At 35.7% G+C, this 18,608-nt stretch overlaps 1 protein-coding gene across 7 annotated transcripts in view; it reads left to right on the top strand.

The window, feature by feature from the left end:
- The window catches only part of NUF2 (NUF2 component of NDC80 kinetochore complex), a 41,807-nt gene extending 23,503 nt beyond the window's left edge, over positions 1–18,304 (top strand). For all 7 annotated transcript variants that reach the window (XM_006052837.4, XM_006052836.4, XM_006052838.4 and 4 more), the window contains exons 9-14: positions 560–622; positions 2,914–3,051; positions 5,032–5,172; positions 6,078–6,253; positions 7,187–7,322; positions 17,908–18,304. In XM_006052837.4, the coding sequence (XP_006052899.1) occupies positions 560–622; positions 2,914–3,051; positions 5,032–5,172; positions 6,078–6,253; positions 7,187–7,322; positions 17,908–18,045 (792 nt within the window). In that variant the 3' untranslated portion in view covers positions 18,046–18,304. The remainder of the gene's footprint in view (positions 1–559; positions 623–2,913; positions 3,052–5,031; positions 5,173–6,077; positions 6,254–7,186; positions 7,323–17,907) is intronic.
- The last annotated feature ends 304 nt before the right edge of the window (positions 18,305–18,608 follow it).

Genomic DNA, 18,608 nt, shown 5'->3' with positions numbered 1-18,608 from the left:
GGAAAACAACATTCAGCATCTGTCATACACTGCTTGAATATCTAGCTCAAGGCAGTTCACAGTTTCAACATGAACTCGTGTTACCGTCCTTTCATATCTTTTGAACCTGGGTTTTTGGCTTTTGCCATAATAAAAGGCAAGTGCTGTGTGAATATTATCATACAATAGGAAATGAGAATTGCCTGTGACCCATGGTTCTAAGATGTGTACAGTACTCAGTTTTACAGTATACCATACCCATCCAATTTGGAAGTAGTTGTAGCTGTTTAAGAATAAAATAAAAATAGTATTTTTCTTCCAATTCGCATGTATTACTTTTTCAAGGGGCTACTAAATTGTTAGGACATAAATACTCAGTTATTTGAATTTAAGGACCCAATAAACGATCTGTTACAGGTTTATTATGGCCTTAGGGTCATAATGAACAGAGAAAGTTTGAGAATATCTGGTCTAATCTGTTTAATTCCTCTACTTTCTGACTTCTATTTTGTGAAAAAGCATTGACTAAATTTAAATCTGTTTCAATCATTGTAAAATAGTTGTTTGCTTTTTTCCCTAGATAGTGCTGCAAGAGGGAAATTCACAAAAGAAATCAGATATTTCAGAGAAAACCAAGCGTTTGGTAAGCGTCTTTTCATTTAACTAGCATTTAAGGTTTGAATCTTGTGTGTAGGAGTATTTTAACTGTGCATTATTATTAAATGTTTCTCTCTTTCTTCCCTTTAAGTGAAGCTAATTTAACTTTTTCCAATAGAATAGATGACTATTGTTTTAAAAAATACAGAAACACAGAAATGCATGACAAAAGTAAAAATCACCTGCAAATTCACCACACAATCAGATACATTCACAGATTACATTTCTCTAAGCAAATATACATATATATGTGTAATTTTACATAAATGATATTATACCCTATGTGACTCAAACCTGCCTTTTTTCACTTTATAGTATAAATAGTTATCATATCTATGTAGATCCCCATTATTTTGATAACTGCACCTTAATGTCGATCCTGTGTCCTATTGATAGACATTCACATTGCTTCTAACTTTTTTGCTATTGAACAATGGCATATGTGTGCTACACACCTATATATGTACATGTATATTTGCCCACCAGGCTGCTTTTTATCTTAGTAGATTCCTAAATGCAGGGTTTTGGGGCTAAAGAGAATTACACTTAAATTTAGCCCATGTTGCCAAACTGACTTCTAAAAAGATAATCAGTATAGAATATGAGAGTATTCCTTTCTCTGCATTGTTGTCAAAATTGGATATTTTTATGTTTTTTTTTTTCTTTTTAATCTGTGTCATTCTTATAGAGGAATAAATGTCTCATCTTCATTTTGAATTTTTTGATTTTCAGTGATTTAGACCACCTTATTCAGAGGTTTGTTATTATTTCTTACTTTGTGAATTACCTGTTTATGTTCCTTTTTAATTTCACTTTTTTTTAAACCTCCATGAGTTACGGGTTTTAACTCTATTTGTCTTTCAAATTCATCATGTTTTCTTATTAGAAGGTTCATGTTTTTATGTAGTAAAATTGATAGACATAGCCTTTTACATTTGGTTTTAATTCTATGTATAGAAAGGCCTATCTCATTCCTCAGTTTTTTAATCCCATATTTTCTCATTGTACTTTTATGATTTCCCTATTATTTTGATATTTATATTTTATAACTATCTGAAACTTACTTTAGTATAATATATTCCTTACTTTTCTATCACTCTTTTTATTGCCAGATGTTTTTATCAGAGTAGTATTGACTATGGTTCAATTTTATTCATTTCTCTGTCCCATTTAAATCTATACTAAAATCACTTTGTAGTTATATATAATAGCAAATTTTGGAATTTTTGTGAAGGGACTAAAAGTGATAAAGAGTCAGTGCTAATGTAAGGAAAATGATCTTTAATTTCATAGGGTATTAAAAGAGTAGATAACATGGTATGCTAAATTCTAATAATAAAATAACAAATATATTGTTTCAGACATTCAGTTTTGGCTTCTGAGTTAGTTGATGAAAAAGTGAGAACTTTTAAAAATTTTTTTAGTTAATAATTTAGACAAATTATACAAGTGATACAGTAATACATTCCTGTTGTAAATATATATATATATAGAGAGAGAGAGACACACACACACATGAAAGACCCTGTTCTCTCAGCCAGCCTTACCAGTCCTTTTTCTGTGCTATTACATGCACATGTATAGATGCATATACTTACTTGTTGCTATTTTGCTCTGTTTTCATAGGATTGAATTTGTGTTATGTAAGAGAGTTCTCAGAGACCCTTCATTCAGTTCCCCAGATAGTCTGAAATTCAGAAGGAAATTTGTTTTAGTTCAGTAACCATATACTGAGTACCTTCTCAGTGCTATTACTTTCTTGGTTGTGGAAGAGCAAAAATAACTGTTCACAACCCCAGGTTGCTCAGTTAATTCAGAAACACATATTAAATACATAATTATAATTATCACATACATGATGATACTGTTTATAGAAAGAATACAGAGTAGGTAGGAATAGGATTTTCAAAGGTTAATGGAAATTCATTTGCAGTACAGGAATCGGATGGCAGTATTCTGAGATCAGAGAGAGATCGCTTGTAATTGTCCAGACATAAGGCAGACTGGAATTACCAGATTGTAGGGTATAGTAGGAAGCTGGTGGAAGATGACACTGGACCGGAGGGTGAGAGCTACGTGATGTTGTACAAGGGAGCCTGATCTCTGGCCTGTAGACAGATGTGAGCCATCAAGCAGGAATGTGATAAGGTCAGAATTTAATATGTTGTTCTGACTACAACAAAAATAGAGCCATTTTCTTTTTTCTTTTCCATTATTACAGTGGCAAATCACTAGTTTTATTATAATATCTAATATATTTAAACATTTTTTCAACAGAATGAACTAAAATTGTCAGTGGTTTCTTTGAAAGAAATACAAGAGAATTTGAAAACAAAAATTGTGGATTCTCCAGAGAAAGTTAAGAATTATAAAGAAAAAATGAAAGATACAGTCCAGAAGCTTAAAAATTCCAGAGTGAGTTTTCTTTTTATTTTAATGCTTTTCTGTCCCTCTTTTATTTTTAAACAAATCTTATTTAATCATGTGTTAATTTTCTAATTTCCAAATTATCTATATATCTCTCCCTCTTAGACTTTTTGTCCTTGTCTCTAAGTTTTAGCTCTTCTCTAAAGTGGATATAAGAAAAGAAGTATAATTTCAAGACATTTTTTTTAATTATGCAACAAATTTTTTTTGCCCTGGGTGATCAAAAACAGAAGTGATTTGTCCTCATAAGACTTAGTCACTATATCTTAAGGGAGAATGGTGTTAATTTTATAATCAGTTATATAATTTTAAGTTGTAATATATACTATGAAAAAGTATAGGATATGCATGTATGGAGGAAAGAAGTATATGGGAATTCTGTACCTTCTGCTTAATTTTGCAGTGTACCTAAAACTGCTCTAAAAACAGTGTTGTTGTTTTTTTTTAAGCACCAAAAAGAGAAACAAATAAATAAAAAATAGCATAGGGTGCTTCAAAAGAAGCATAATGAGAGTACTCTAGTTTAGTATTGTGAAAGTTAGAGGTAAAGATGGGAAGGAAGTAGAAATTCATGCTTACATCTGAAGGATGAACAGAGGTTATCTTAGTAAATTTATACTCTGAAGAGCATTCAAGGCAAAGGGAACAGCAGGTGCCAGTTGTATGAGGTAGTAGTAGAGAGGAAGTTATATTCAAGGAAGAAAGTATGATGTATAAGAAGGAGAATGGTATGAGATGATGATGGACAAATAGGCCACTGGCAGGTTTTTCAGGATGCTGGATTTTCATAAGAGCAGGAGTGCACCATTGGCTAATTTATGAGTCGGGGATGTTGGAACATGGTATGATTTATGTTTAAAAAAGATTATGAGCTACAGTGGGAGGTAGATTTAGGAGGGGAGAGAAGTGGGTAGACAATTTAGCATCCTTTATGAGGAAAGGTTTTAAAACTATTAATTGAAAAAAAGTTTCTGGTTTATTTCTGAATTTGTTATTTAAGTCATTTCTGATAATTGAGAATTATCACATGAGAATAGACAAAGATTAATAGAACAGTAGTGAGAGCCCAGAAATAGATCTGAGTATTTGAGGTCTATTTATTTAATAAGCAATTTTGGTTCAATTGGATGTTCATCTAGAAGAAAAGCAAGTTGGGTCTGTACCTTGTACCATTTACAAAGATAAATTCTAATTGGATTGAAAATTTAACAGTTTTAGGTGAACATTAATATTATCTTGGATAGAATTTTAAAACTAAGATTGAAAATCCAAAAGCTGCAGAAAAAAGTAGACCTGTGAAACATATATATAACGCATATGATAGGTAAAGGGATTATATCCATGATATGCAAAGACACAAAAGAGTATTTACAAATTAGTAGGAAAAAGACAGCTTAATGGAAAAATGAGCAGTGCTATGATTAAGCATTTCACTGAAGACAAAATCCAACTGGTTAATAAAGTGGGAAGAAGCGGTAGACTCGGAAAGAAGCCTTGGTATTATTGCAGTGCTTGTGGTAAACATGTGCTCATTTCCTAATTTTGGAAGAAGAATTAATCTTTTTGAAATAATTACTTGTAGTAATAGTTATACAAATGAATCGGAAGATTGTAATTGGTAATATAATTGCCCAGGAGTAGTTGGGAGTAATTTGAGTATTAGCAGAAATGAACTCTTTTAAAATCATTACGAATAACCTTTGGAAGGTACTTCAATGAGTGGTTTAGTAAAATTATGGTATGTTTTCTTTGTTCAAGGATATTTAACGATTAGGAAGCCTAATTATATGTGCTTAGACACATGTCAGTAATAGTGCTTTGTTACTGACCTAGAAACCTAATTGTTCTTTGCTCTTAAGCTTTCAGTATTAAGTACAGAAATTAAGAGCAAACAAATTGACATTACTGCAGTTTCATAAAGGAGAGTGTCAAACTGGTTTCTGTGTTTTTTTCTTTTTTCTTTCAAAGCAAGAAGTAATGGAAAAATATGAAATCTATCGAGACTCTGTTGACTGCCTGCCTTCATGTCAGCTGGAAGTACAGTTATATCAAAAGAAAATACAGGACCTTGCAGATAATAGAGAAAAATTAACCACTATCTTAAAGGAGGTTTGTATTGTGTGGAATTTTTATGTCTTTTTATTATATAATAGTTTACTATAGTCCCTCGGGTTTGCTTTTACTTTCTGTTGCTATTTTCTTACTGAAAAGCAGGATCATCCTACAGTATAATAGATGTGGCAATGTATGCTCAGAAATAAAACACTATTCTTTTTAAACATAGCAGTAATAGACCCATTGTTACCTTCAGATGAAGTGAATAATAAATTAATTAACATAGCGTATTGCCATGTATATTTTGGGGAAAAGTCATGGAATTTTAAACTCATTCTGACAGTTGGAAATGATCTTCTAGTCAGTAAGCATAAAGTCCCAACTTACTGCCTAACACTGTAGCTAGGATATATAAAGAGATTTTAAGGTTCATGATACAGACCCTGCCCTGAGCGATGATGGACCACTAATGCCAACATTTTTAAAGTTTCTCAGGCTAGAAACTTGAAAATCCTTTTCACTTCATCATCCCAATCCAAACTGTCCCCAGGATCACTAACATAGATTTTGATGAACGATTTCTCTTTTGAGGGAAGAAGGGGCTAGAAAGTGAGATTGTCTGGGATATTCTTTCCCAATTGCATACTTCCCTTTTCTCACATCAAGAGTCAGAAAAAAAGAGATTGAGATCTACTGCTTTGAATTGTTTTTGGGGTCTACCCTTTCCTCTTTCTTCCTGCTCCTTTAATTCAGACCCTCGCCCCCTGAAACCTAGCCTGTTGGCTGATCTTCATATGTTCCTCTGTTCTGGCCTTTGCTGATAAAATGACGTGATAAACACACTTCTCTAGTTTTATCACATTTTGAAATTGTATTTTCAATTTCATCCTCGAAGACAGTCCTTTATTTGTAAATTCTAATTTGTTGTATTGACTTTAAATATATCTCATAAAATATAGAGCCTGAACTTGGAGGACCAAATTGAGAGTGATGAGTCAGAATTGAAGAAATTGAAGACTGAAGAAAATTCCTTTAAAAGACTGATGATTGCAAAGAAGGAAAAACTTGCCACAGCACAGTTCAGAATAAATAAGAAGCATGAGGATGTCAAGCAGTACAAACGCACAGTGATTGAGTATGAACTTATTTTCAATTTAATGTATTAGAAAGTAATTAGAAAAGCCTAATTCATTTTATTTTCCTTAAGATTCCAAACCTCCTCTAATTTCAAAAAGGTATTCCATGTTTGGGTGACTAAAGCAGTTAGTTATGACTCATAATGCTACTACATCTAAATGTATAGAGATGTTTAGGTATTAGTTTTTTTAATTTATTTTCCTGATAATCACAATTCTAAATCCTTTGCATAATTCGTTAGAAGGGTTCTAGTGCTATTGCTTATTTCAGTACACTTCAGAGCCAGCGATCCAGAGTTGTATTAGAATAAATCAACTAGTTCATGTTATTGTTCAGCTAGTCTAGAGCATTATAGCACATTTTGAGAAAAAGTCTTACTTTTTAATTTAAGTACCAAGTACTTTGCAAGAATTTCGTCACCATGGTTGTTGGCTAGTATGTTTGGATGTTTCATTGGTAGAATCTTCTTCCCATCAGTTCTAAAAATGTGTTTTTAGAATAAATGCCCCAGATATGTCTATGAGATGACACTATTTCAGTTTGTAAAAGGTATATTAGGATGGTCTGAAGATTTCCTTTCCTCTTCCTCATGCAGATGAAGAAAAAGGGCAGAACCTGGTTTTCATTTGTCACCTGCCTTGCAGGAAAGTTGTATTAATTCACACTCCCACCAACAGTCATGAGTGAGTGCAGCTGGGAGAGGTGACTTAAAAATCTCATTTTTAAATAACAGCTTTGTGTGGAAGAGCTTACTCTTCCTGATTATAGCAGCACCTTGTGATTCTCATCTGCATGCTTTTAAATCTTGAGATGTAGGTGTGTCAGCCAAATATTGATACAAATACTCTCTTTGGAATCAAAATTAGATTTAATGTTTGACTGTTTAAATGCTTAAGTGGAATTATAATTTCACCCATCTCTTTTCCTTTAGAGACTGTAATAAAGTTCAAGAAAAAAGAGGTGCTGTCTATGAGCGAGTAACCACAATTAATCAAGAAATCCAAAAAATTAAATTTGGAATTCAACAACTAAAAGATGCTGCTGAAAGAGAGAAACTGAAGTCTCAGGTGAGTATATGTTCATAAGAAATAATTTCAGATAATCGCATGAGTTTAAAATGTAAATTATGTCACCCTCATTTTGAAGATTTTGTCAGTTCTTCAGAGTAAAAATTGACCCCTCAGGCCTGTTGCTTTTCTTTCCATTTGTAGTATCTTTTCCATTACCCTGGGATAGTTTGCATGTATGTCTCCTCACACTTTTTCCTTACTCACCTTTTTTCCCTGTCAGCACCTAGAATCGTGCTTTGCAGCAAGAGTAGGTGCTCCATAAAGTTTCTGAATTTTTTTGATAAATTAACTTAGATGGTGATTTAAAGTCAAGTCTTCCAAAAAATGTTTGTATCTTTTTTCTGGTAAAAGAATCTCAAAAGTATTTCTTAGGATCAGTTTAGATGTATTTGAGTTGTTACCTGAAACAAAGTAGCTTAGATCTGTTCCTGTATTTTGAGATTTTTTAATGATAATTTTATCACAATTACCAAGTTACTTTGCCTGTTTCAAGTATATTTATTTTATTGTTTCATAGACAGTCTCAAGTTTAATGTGGACAGGCGTCTTCTACATTTTTATTTTCCAGAATATCAGTACAGCGCCACACATGTTCCCTGCTTCTGTTTTTCCTTGACTACCAGAGACCCAAAGAAGTTGTCTATTCCTACTGTTTATCACATTATCATTCTCTCTTTAGCCTTTAAAGTTTGTCTCGTATTCTCAAGATGGTCCCAAACTGCTCTACCAGGAGTCACTAAAAATAGCCCTTTATCATGTAAAATCCCTTGGCCTCTTTTTTTTTTTTTTTCATTTTGCTTCATCTTGCCTACATTGATATCCTACAACCTCTGAAACCTGAAAGATATTTAAACATGCTGTCATTACCTTTCACCATTCACATTTAATTTGCAAGGATTCTTAAAAGAAAGAATCACAGTAAACAATCCCCTCACCTGTTCTCAGGAATCTTTATCCTCCAAAACATTAGATTGTTAGCATGTGCACATATAAGTTGGAGAAGGCAATGGCACCCCACTCCAGTGCTCTTGCCTGGGAAATCCCATGGACGGAGAAGCCTGGTAGGCTGCAGTCCATGGGGTCGCTAGGAGTCGGACGCGACTGAGCAACTTCACTTTCAGTTTTCACTTTCATGCACTGGAGAAGGAAATGGCAACCCACTCCAGTGTTCTTACCTGGAGAATCCCAGGGACAGGGGAGCCTGGTGGGCTGCTGTCTATGGGGTCACAGAGTCGGACATGACTGAAGCAACTTAGCAGCAGTAGCACATATAAGTGTATATATACAGAAGTATCTCAGGGCTGCTTTAAAAGGAAGGAAAGAAAGAAAGAAAGAAAAAGAATATAGTTGAGTTTCCTCTCCCATGATGCCATCCAGCCAACTCATCCTCTATCTTCCATCGTCTGCCCTGATTTTTTTCTTTCTTTTTACACTCCAATTACTTTTCTTTTACATTCCAACTACTTTCCTTCAACTGGATATTTGCCAAGCCTTTGGCCCTCAGTTTATCTCTGGAATGAGGGTTAGAAAAACCTATTTAATCCTACTTCTTAACCAAATCGTATGAGCAGATTTATTATCACCTGGTCAGATATAATTAATGAACCAGTTACTAATGTAAGTACCTTTTGTCTGTAGTCATAACAGGTGCCTGTGCCTGCTTTAAATTCCTTTTAGTTTTGTACATATGTGTCTCACCAATAATATTTTAAATTTCTTAACAATAGTGATCAAATTTTTACCTTAGTATGTCATGCCAAACCATGCCAGAATGGTGCCTTATATTGTAGTATGCTTTCCATAAATATTTGTAGCATGCTGTTTCTTAAAACTAGCAGTGTATTAGAATACAATAAAGAATTCAAAAGAATTAAAGATGAGCAGCCCCTCATCCAAATATATTGAATTAGAACCATCAGCAGTGGGGCCCATGAACCTAAATTTTTTTAGCATAACTCTTGAGAACCATTGATGTATTCTGCTTCATTGTTTCAGTATTATAAAGCTCTTCACCAGGCAAGCTGTTCTACTAGGACAGCTTAGTTATTAAACTATTACTTCTTGTTTTGAGTTTAAAATTTTTCATTTCTGTACTCTCAGTTCAGTTCAGTTCAGTCACTCAGTTGTGTCCGACTCTTTGCAACCCCATGAATCGCAGCTCGCCAGACCTCCCTGTCCATCACCAACTCCCCGAGTTCACTCAGACTCACGTCCACGAGTCAGTGATGCCATCCAGCCATCTCATCCTCTGTCGTCTCCTTCTCCTCCTGCCCCCAATCCCTCCCAGCAACAGAGTCCTTTCCAATGAGTCAACTGTTCACATGAGGTGGCCACAGTACTGGAGTTTCAGCTTTAGCATCATTCCTTCCAAAGAAATCCCAGGGCTGATCTCCTTCAGAATGGACTGGTTGGATCTCCTTGCAAGGGACTCTCAAGAGTCTTCTTCAACACCACAGTTCAAAAGCATCAATTCTTCGGTGCTCAGCTTTCTTCACAGTCCAACTCTCACATCTGTACATGACCACTGGAAAAGCCATAGCCTTGACTAGACGGACCTTTGTTGGCAAAGTAATGTCTCTGCTTTTGAATATGCTATCTAGGTTGATCATAACTTTTCTTCCAAGGAGTAAGCATCTTTTAATTTCATGGCTGCAGTCACCATCTGCAGTGATTTTGGAGCCCCAAAAAATTAAGTCTGACACTGTTTCCCCATCTATTTCCCATGAAGTGATGGGACCAGATGCCATGATCTTCGTTTTCTGAATGTTGAGCTTTAAGCCAACTTTTTCACTCTCCTCTTTCACTTTCATCAAGAGGGTTTTGAGTTCCTCTTCACTTTCTGCCATAAGGGTGGTGTCATCTGCATATCTGAGGTTATTGATATTTCTGTACTCTAGTGGACCGAGATCATCTCTCTGGAACAAATCTGTACCCTCTTCTACTTAATAAAATTGTGCTTAAGATATTTGAGGATAAAGATCGTGGGTTTTTTCAGCCTTCTCATCAGGTTACTTAGTGCTCGTTTCCCAGCCATTCTTTATATAGTTTAATTTCCATTCTGTTTGCTGTCCTCTACTCTGTTTCCTGCTTTTTTATCCTGCTTAATATGTAGAGTTCAGTACTGAATGTAGTCTTCCAAGTAATGGTGTCACCAGCTGCTGAGCACTATACTGTTGTTAAATGGAGCATAATATCAAGTTGGATTTTTAGCAGCAGCAAAACTTTCGATGCAGTTAGTTGTTCAACTTGGTAAGTTGTTCCAACTTTACTTTACCCAGATGACATTGTCATATCCATTTGTTGCAAAATAGCTTGGGAGAGTGTCTAAGTCCTATGATGACATTGAGACACATTTTGTCAAAAAATACCCATTTAGCTTACTTTATAGTCATCTTTCATGAAAATGAAAGAAGGATGTGTTAAAATTGCCAATTTCTCTTTTCGTAATTTTGTTGGATCCTAATGATCCTTCTTTTTCATTAAATATTCCTTTCCATAGACATTTCATCACTTCTAACTTCAATTGTCATCTTTATTTATAAAGCTTTTAAAAATTTATTTTTCCTATTCTATCCACCTCAACTCTACTCCTTATTTTAGCTGCCTGATGGATATTTTCAGTGGATAAGCTTATCATTACAAAATAACATTTATGAAATTTAACATCTTTCAGTGTCTTTCTTCTTCCTCACCCTCACTTTCTCCTTCCCCCTCTGCCTCTGTCTCCTTCCCCTTCCCTCTCCCTCTCTTTTTCATTTAGCTTCCTCATATTCTTCAGTGGCATCATCATTTTCAAAATATCACAAAGAGTTGCAGTTTTGGATTTTCTTTAGGTAATCCTGATATCCAAACAGTCACCAAGTTAATGTCATGACTTGTAAAAACTCATTGATAACTATTCATAACAACTGTTTTCTAATCATATTTCTATCATGTAATTTTCTAATATTCATGAATTGCAGCAAAAACTTGCTAAATTTATTCCTTAAGATTCTCCTGCATCAAATCTGCCCTGAATCCTAAGTATAGTGAATTTTTCCTATTAAAATATGACTCTTATTGCTACACTTTCTTGTTTAAAACCCAAATTCCCTGTTTTCCTGTAGTTATTCCTACATTTAGTCAACCATCCAGCAAACGGTCTAAATACCTACAAGATTGTTCTTGTTCAGTCACTAAATCGTGTCTGACTCTTTGCGGCCCTATGGACTATAGCTCACCAGGCTCCTCTGTCCATGAAATTCTCTAGACGAGTACTGGAGTAGGTAGTCATTCCCTTCTCCGGGGGATCTTCCTGACCCAGGGATCAAACCTGGGTCTCCTGCATTGCAGGCGGATTCTTTACCATCTGAGCGACCAGGGAAGCCCTATATCTCCTGGAGTTTCCTCAAATTCATATCCACTGAGTTGGAGATGCTATCTAACTATCTTATCTTCTTCTGCTGGCTTCTTCTTTTGCCTTGACTCTTTCCCAGGATCAGGGTCCTTTCCAATGAGTCAGCTCTTTGCATCACGTGGCCAAAGTGTTGGAGCTGCAGCTTCAGTCGTTCCAATGAATTTTTGGGGTTGATTTTCTTTAGAATTGACTGGTTTGATCTCCTTGCAGTCCAGTGGACTCTCAAGAGTCTTCTCCATCACCACAATTTGAATGCATCAGTTCTTCAACACTTAGCCTTCCTTATACTCCACCTCTCACATCCGTACATGACCACGGGAAAAACCATAGCTTTGACTAGGCAGATCTTTGTAATATGCTGTCTAGTTTGTCATAGCTTTCTTCCAAGGAGCAAGTGTCTTAATTTCATGGCTGCATTCACCATTTGTAGTGATTTTGAAGCCCAAGAAAATAAAATTTGTTGCTGCTTCCATCTTTCCCCTTCTATTTGCCATAAAGTGATGGGACCGGATGCCATGATCTTAGTTTTTTTGATGTTGATTTTCAAGACAGCTTTTTTATTCTCCTGCCTTGTCAAGAGGCTCTTTAGTTCCTCTTCACTTTCTGCCATTAGAGTGGTATCATCTGCATGTCTGAGGTTGTTGATATTCTCCCGGCAGTCTTTATTCCAGCTTGTGATTCATTCAGTTCAGCATTTTTCATGATGTTATCTGCATATAAGTTAAGTAAGCAAGATGACAATATACAACCTTAACTTGAGTAATTTTGAACCAGTCAGTTGTTTCGTGTCTGGTTTTAACTATTGCTTCTTGACCTGCAGAAAGATTTCTCAGGAGGCAGGTAAGGAGATCTTGTATTCCCATTTCTAAGACTTATCAACAGTTTGTTGTGATCCACAAAGTCAAATGAAGCCGAAGTAGGTATTTTTTCTGAAAAACTCTGTTACTTTCTCCCTGATCCAACAGATGTCACAATTTGATCTCTGATGTTCTGCCTTTTCTAAACCTAGTTTGTACATCTGGAAGTTCTCTGTTCACATACTGCAGACTCCTCACTTGAAGGATTTTGAGCATAACCTTGCCAGCATGTGAAATAAGCGCAATTGTACAATAGTTTGAACATTCTTCGGCATTGCCCTTCTTTGGAGTTGTAATGAAAACTGACTTTTTCCAGTCTTGTGACCATTGCCAAGTTTTCCAAATTTGCTGACATACTGAGTACAGCATTTTAACAGCATCATTTTTAGGATGTTTAAATTGCTCAGCTGGAATTTTGTCATCTCCACTAGCTTTGTTCGTAGGAATGCTTCCTAAGGCCCACTTGAGTTCACACTGTAGGATGTCCAGCTCTAGGTGAGTGACCGCACCATTGTGGTTACCTGGGTCATTACGATCTTTCTTGTATTATCCTTCTGTTTTCTGTGTATTCTTGCCAACTGTTCTTAATTTTTTCTGTTGCGTCCTACCATTTCTGTCCTTTATTGTGCTCATCTTTCCATGAAATGTTCCTGAAGAGCTCCCTAGTCTTTCCCATTCTATCATTTTCCTATGTTTCTTTGCATTGCTTCTTTAAGAAGGCCTTCTTATCTCTTCTTGCTATTCTCTGGAACTCTGTATTCAGTTGGGTATATTTTTCCCTTTCTCCCTTCTCTTCTCTTCTTTCCTCAGCTATTTTTAGAGCTTCATCAGACAACCGTTTTTCCTTCTTGCATTTCTTTTTCTTTGAGTTGGCTTTGGTCACTGCCTCCTGTACATTGTTACGAACTTCTGTCCATAGTTCTTCAGACACTCTGTCTACCAGACTTAATCCCTTGCATCTTTCCTCACCTCCACTGTATCGTAGGGATTTGATTTAGGTCATACCTGAATGGCCTAGTGGTTTTACCTACTTTTCTCCAATTTAAGCCTGAATTTTGCAGTAATGAGCCATAGCCAGCTCCGGGTTTCTTTGTTTGGTTTTTTACTGACTGTATAGAGCTTCTCCATCTTTGGCTGCAAATAACATAATCAGTCTGATTTTGGTATTGACCATCTATCTGGTGATGTCTATGTGTAGCGTCGTCTCTTGTGTTGTTGGAAGAGGGTATTTGCTATGAGCAGTGCCTTCTTTTGGTAAAACTCTGTTAGCCTTTGCCCTGCTTCATTTTGTACTCAAGGCCAAACTTGCCTGTTATTCTGGATATCTCTTGACTTCCTGCTACTACTGCTGCTAAGTCACTTCAGTCGTGTCCAACTTTGTGCGACCCCATAGATGGTAGCCCACCAGGCTTCCCCATCCCTGGGATGCTCCAGACAAGAACCCTGGAGTGGGTTGCCATTTCTTTCTCCAGTGCATGAAAGTGAAAAGTGAAAGTGAAGTCGCTCAGTCGTGTCTGACTGTAGCAACCCCATGGACTGCAGCCTACCAGGCTCCTCCGTCCATGGGATTTTCTACGCAAAAGTACTGGAGTGGGGTGCTGTTGCCTACTTCCAATATAATCCCCTATATTGAAAAGGGATGTCTTTTTTAGTTCTAGAAATTGTTGTAGGTCTCATGGAACCAGTCAACTTTAGCTTTTTCTGCATTAGTGGTTGGAGCATAGACTTGGGTTACTGTGATATTGAATGATTTGCCTTGGGAACAAACCAGGATTGTTCTGTCATTTTTGAGATTGTACCCAAGTACTCCATTTAGGACTCTTTTGTTAACTAAGAAGGCTACTACTCCATTTTGCTAAGGAATTCTTGCCCAAGTAGTAGATATAATGATCATCTGAATTAAATTTGCCTATTCCTGTCCACTTTTAGTTCACTGATTCCTAAGATGTTGATGTTCACTCTTGCCATCTCCTACTTGACCACATCCAATTTACTTTGATTCATGAACCTGACATTCCAGGTTCCTGTGCAGCATTGTTCTTTATAGAGTAGTATCATCTGCATGTCTGAGGTTGTTGATATTTCTCCCGACAGTATTTTTTTTTTATTGAAGAATAATTGCTTTACAGAAGTTTGCAGTTTTCTGTCAAACCTCAACATGAATCCGCCATAGGTATACATATATTCCCTCCCTTTTGAAGCTCCCTCCCATCTCCCTCCCCATCCCACCCCTCTAGGTTGGTACAGAGCCCCTGTTCGAGTTTCCTGAGCCATACAGCAAATTCCCCTTGGCTACTTTTACATATGGTAATGTTAAGTTTCCATGTTGCTCTTTCCATTCATCTCACCCTCTCCTCTGGCAGTCTTTATTCCAGCTTATGATTCATCCAGCTCAGTGTTTCACCTGATGTTGTCTGCGTGTAAGTTAAATAAGCAGGATGACAGTATACAGCCTTGGACTTTACTTTCACTACCAGACACATCCATAAGGGAGCACTGTTTCTGCTTTGGCCCAGCTGCCTAATTCTGGTGCTATGAGTAATTGTTCTCCGCTCCTGCTTGGTAGCATGTTGGGCGCCTTGCAACCTGGGTCACTCATCTTCTGGCATAGTATCTTTTTACCTTTTCATATTGTGCGTGGTGTTCTCCAGGCAAGAATACTGGAGTGGACTGCTATTTCCTTCTCCATTGGACTACATTTTGTCAGAACTCTTCACTATGACCCATCCATCTTGGTTGGTCCTGCACAGCATGCCTCATAACGTCTTTGAGTTACTTAAGCTTCTTTGCTGTGACAAAGCTATGATCCATGAAAGGGATCTACTAGGTAGTAGCCTTTATATTTGATTCAGAGAAGAAGTATGAACAAAGAAGCCATGATCCCTACCTTCTCGGATTATTAAAGTTTTGTATCTAAGCTAATCGTTTTCATTGTTTTAAGGTGTAATGAAAAATATATTCTCCGTATAACTTTCTGTGGCTCCTTTCAGATATCGTTGATTTCTCTCCTCACATACTATAGCATTATTAGTCTATTCTGATCTGTGCTGTCCATAGCTACTAGCAACATGTGGCTGTTTACACTTACATTTAAATTAATTTAAATGAAATAAAATTTAAAATTTAGTTCCTGGTTTATACTAGCTATATTTCAAGGGCTGAGTATCCAAACGAGCGTGGGTTGTATGTTTCATAGGGTAGAGAAGCATGGCTGCTGCCCCGTTGTCCTGTTGCACCACCTACAGTGCTGTTGTCGGAGGCACTCCACGATATGTTGCTTGTTGAGTTAATACATACTCGGTGGATAAATGGCTATACTGGCCGTAAAACTCCAGAGATATTATATAATCCTGTTACCTCTGATTTGGAAAGCGAGGTAATTACCTAGACCAACCCTGTCCCATAGAAGTTACTGCTGGGAATGTTCTGTACTACTGAGTATGGTAGCCATTAGGTATTGTAGCTACAGTGCATTTGAAGGGTGGCTAGTGCAGCTGAGGAGCATGCAACTGTTTAAATGTAAACTTAAATAATCACATGTTCCTAGTAGTTGTCACGTTAGACACTGTAGAACTAGAGTTTGAGTTTAAAAGTATTTGACTTCAGCCAAGCCATCACAGTAAGACTTACTTATTATGCAAGTTAATATAAAATTCCACTTGGATACAGAGTTAATTGGAAATTGAAATACATAGCTTTTGTGAGGGCTCTGATCTATTGCTGTTAACATCCTGTGAGGATTGGCTTGGAACTTCAGATGTTCGTTTGCTTCTATGGACGTGCAGTGGAACTGGGCTTTAATATTTCATTCATTTATTCATGTGGGTCTACCTGCCAGATTTGGTTCCTCCTTGAGAATATAGTTGTCCTCAGGATAAAGTTGTTCCTCTGAGTGTATCTAAATGGTTGGTTCAGATATTTACAGATTATGTATCTTTATTTAGCTATACTTCATTTTAATAATTTCTCCTGAGTAATATCTTTCTACCAAGTTTATTCAGCTTTCTTTTAATATGAATAAATGCATATTCCTATATAGAACCATGAAATTAAATTGATCGGTACCTGCTGATTGTGCCAATTTTAAAAAATGGTGTTTATATAAGCTAGCAACTAATTCACCTTATTTTTCCTATAAGCTTTAAGAAATAAAGATGTCAACATTTTTTTATTTATTTCCCTAATGATTTCTATTCCATCATAGTTGTAGTCATTTTATGTTTGATTAGATGTTGGGAATCTAAGTACACTCTTCTGTTTTTGTATTATGATTTAATAATGATCCATGTTTAGATTTTAAGAAAGTGTTTACCTTCACCTTCTATTTATATTCACTTAATCTAGAGCAATAGTTCCCAGATTCCCAGCAATAGTTCTTGTATAGGTAGCAGTCTCTGGAAATAGTGTTGTTCTTTTTTGAAACATTTTGAATTCTTACTATATTTAATTATGACCTATATAATTTGCTCAAAATCAGATAGTATCTACACTAGAATTTAAGATAAGTACTAGCTATACTATGGGTTTAAGAAAAGTTTAATGGGAGCAGCAGTTAAAATTGAGAATATTTATAACCATTATACCCATTTATTGCTTTTGGAAAAGGCCTGCTGTTTTATTTCAGTGGTAGAACACCTTTTATAATCTTTCAGAATACTACTTTTTCTTGTATCAAGATTTGAGAATTGTTTTGTGTAAGAAAAATCAATAATAAATGGATCAAAATTGCATTTGCTAAGCATGAGATAAAAGATAATGCATGCAGACTAATTGGTTTATTATTTTATTCAGTCTATAAAAATTGTTTTGTAGTTTTTTCTTAATTCTTAACGTATCCATATAGGTTTATATGAAAACGTTATTGCTTATAGTAGGACTGCCCGATCAGTTTATTAAAACAAAGATATTGGTATATATTTCAGTTCTGTAGATTACTTATTAAACCTGTTTACATGTAATTTAAATGATGATCAGAGTCAAATGCAGAGGTTATAGCTGTTTACAGAAATCTAGGTATTTGCCTGGTAAACATGAAAAGCTCCAAAGTAAAAACTTTTCTTTGGTTATTAAAAATATGTCCTTAATGTCTTAGAATTCAAGCCATTGTTAATGTCTGCGCTTTGTTCTTTCTAAGTAGCTGACTTTTTGGTGCATCTGGTGGCTTAATAAGAGCAGGCACATGCATGTCTGTATGTGCGTGTGCATAAGGTAATGTAGGCTTTAAAATATTATGAATAAATACGAATGAGACTGTTGGAATTCTAATAACTCACTTTTAGTTTTGGTCATTGCATGGAATAATCCTTATTGTGTTTCATTTTCTACTTAGGAAATATTTCTCAGCTTGAAAGCTGCTTTGGAGAAATACCACGAAGGCATTGAAAAGGCAACAGAGGACTGCCAAGCTAAAATAGATGCGAAAACAGCTGAACTGAAGAAGAAAATGTTCAGAACCCAACCTGATTAACAGAATTACACATCTTTTTATAAAAAGCTTGTCAACTTTTAATTTTATATTCTGAAAGGGGAATAGTTAAGTTGAAGTTAATGAAAGTATCAAAAGTACTAAATAATGTTGGCTCGGTCATTTTTTATATACTCTCATAGATTATTATTTTGTAAGATAATACATTTATTCTAGACTTCCATGAACTTAAATTGTGCAGGTATTCATGTCTCTGCTCCTTGTTGTAAGTAGTGGTTGAAATAAACAATTGCATTTGAAATTTTTTTTCCCCTGTTATTTTCATGGCTGTTCTCGCTTTGTTTGTCAACATACAGAGGTATAGTATTACTGAGCCCTGACTTTGCACTAAGCATTGTGGGATCTCATTTGATCTTCACTCAGGCAGCTCTAGGTAGACATTTTTATAACTACTTGATGGGTGAAGTAACTATGAAGGTCCTGAAAGAGTAAATAGTTGAGCCAAAACTTGAACTGTGCTTTGTATAATACTGAGATCTGGAATGTTTTCACTATACCATACTTTCTAATGTAATTATTTGAAAGATGAAATATGAGAGTGGTGG

Source organism: Bubalus bubalis, chromosome 6 (assembly GCF_019923935.1).
Source record: "Bubalus bubalis isolate 160015118507 breed Murrah chromosome 6, NDDB_SH_1, whole genome shotgun sequence".
Lineage (NCBI taxonomy): Eukaryota > Metazoa > Chordata > Mammalia > Artiodactyla > Bovidae > Bubalus > Bubalus bubalis.
The sequence above is the reverse complement of the archived record's forward strand: the minus strand, read 5'-3'. Positions and strand labels throughout refer to the sequence as shown.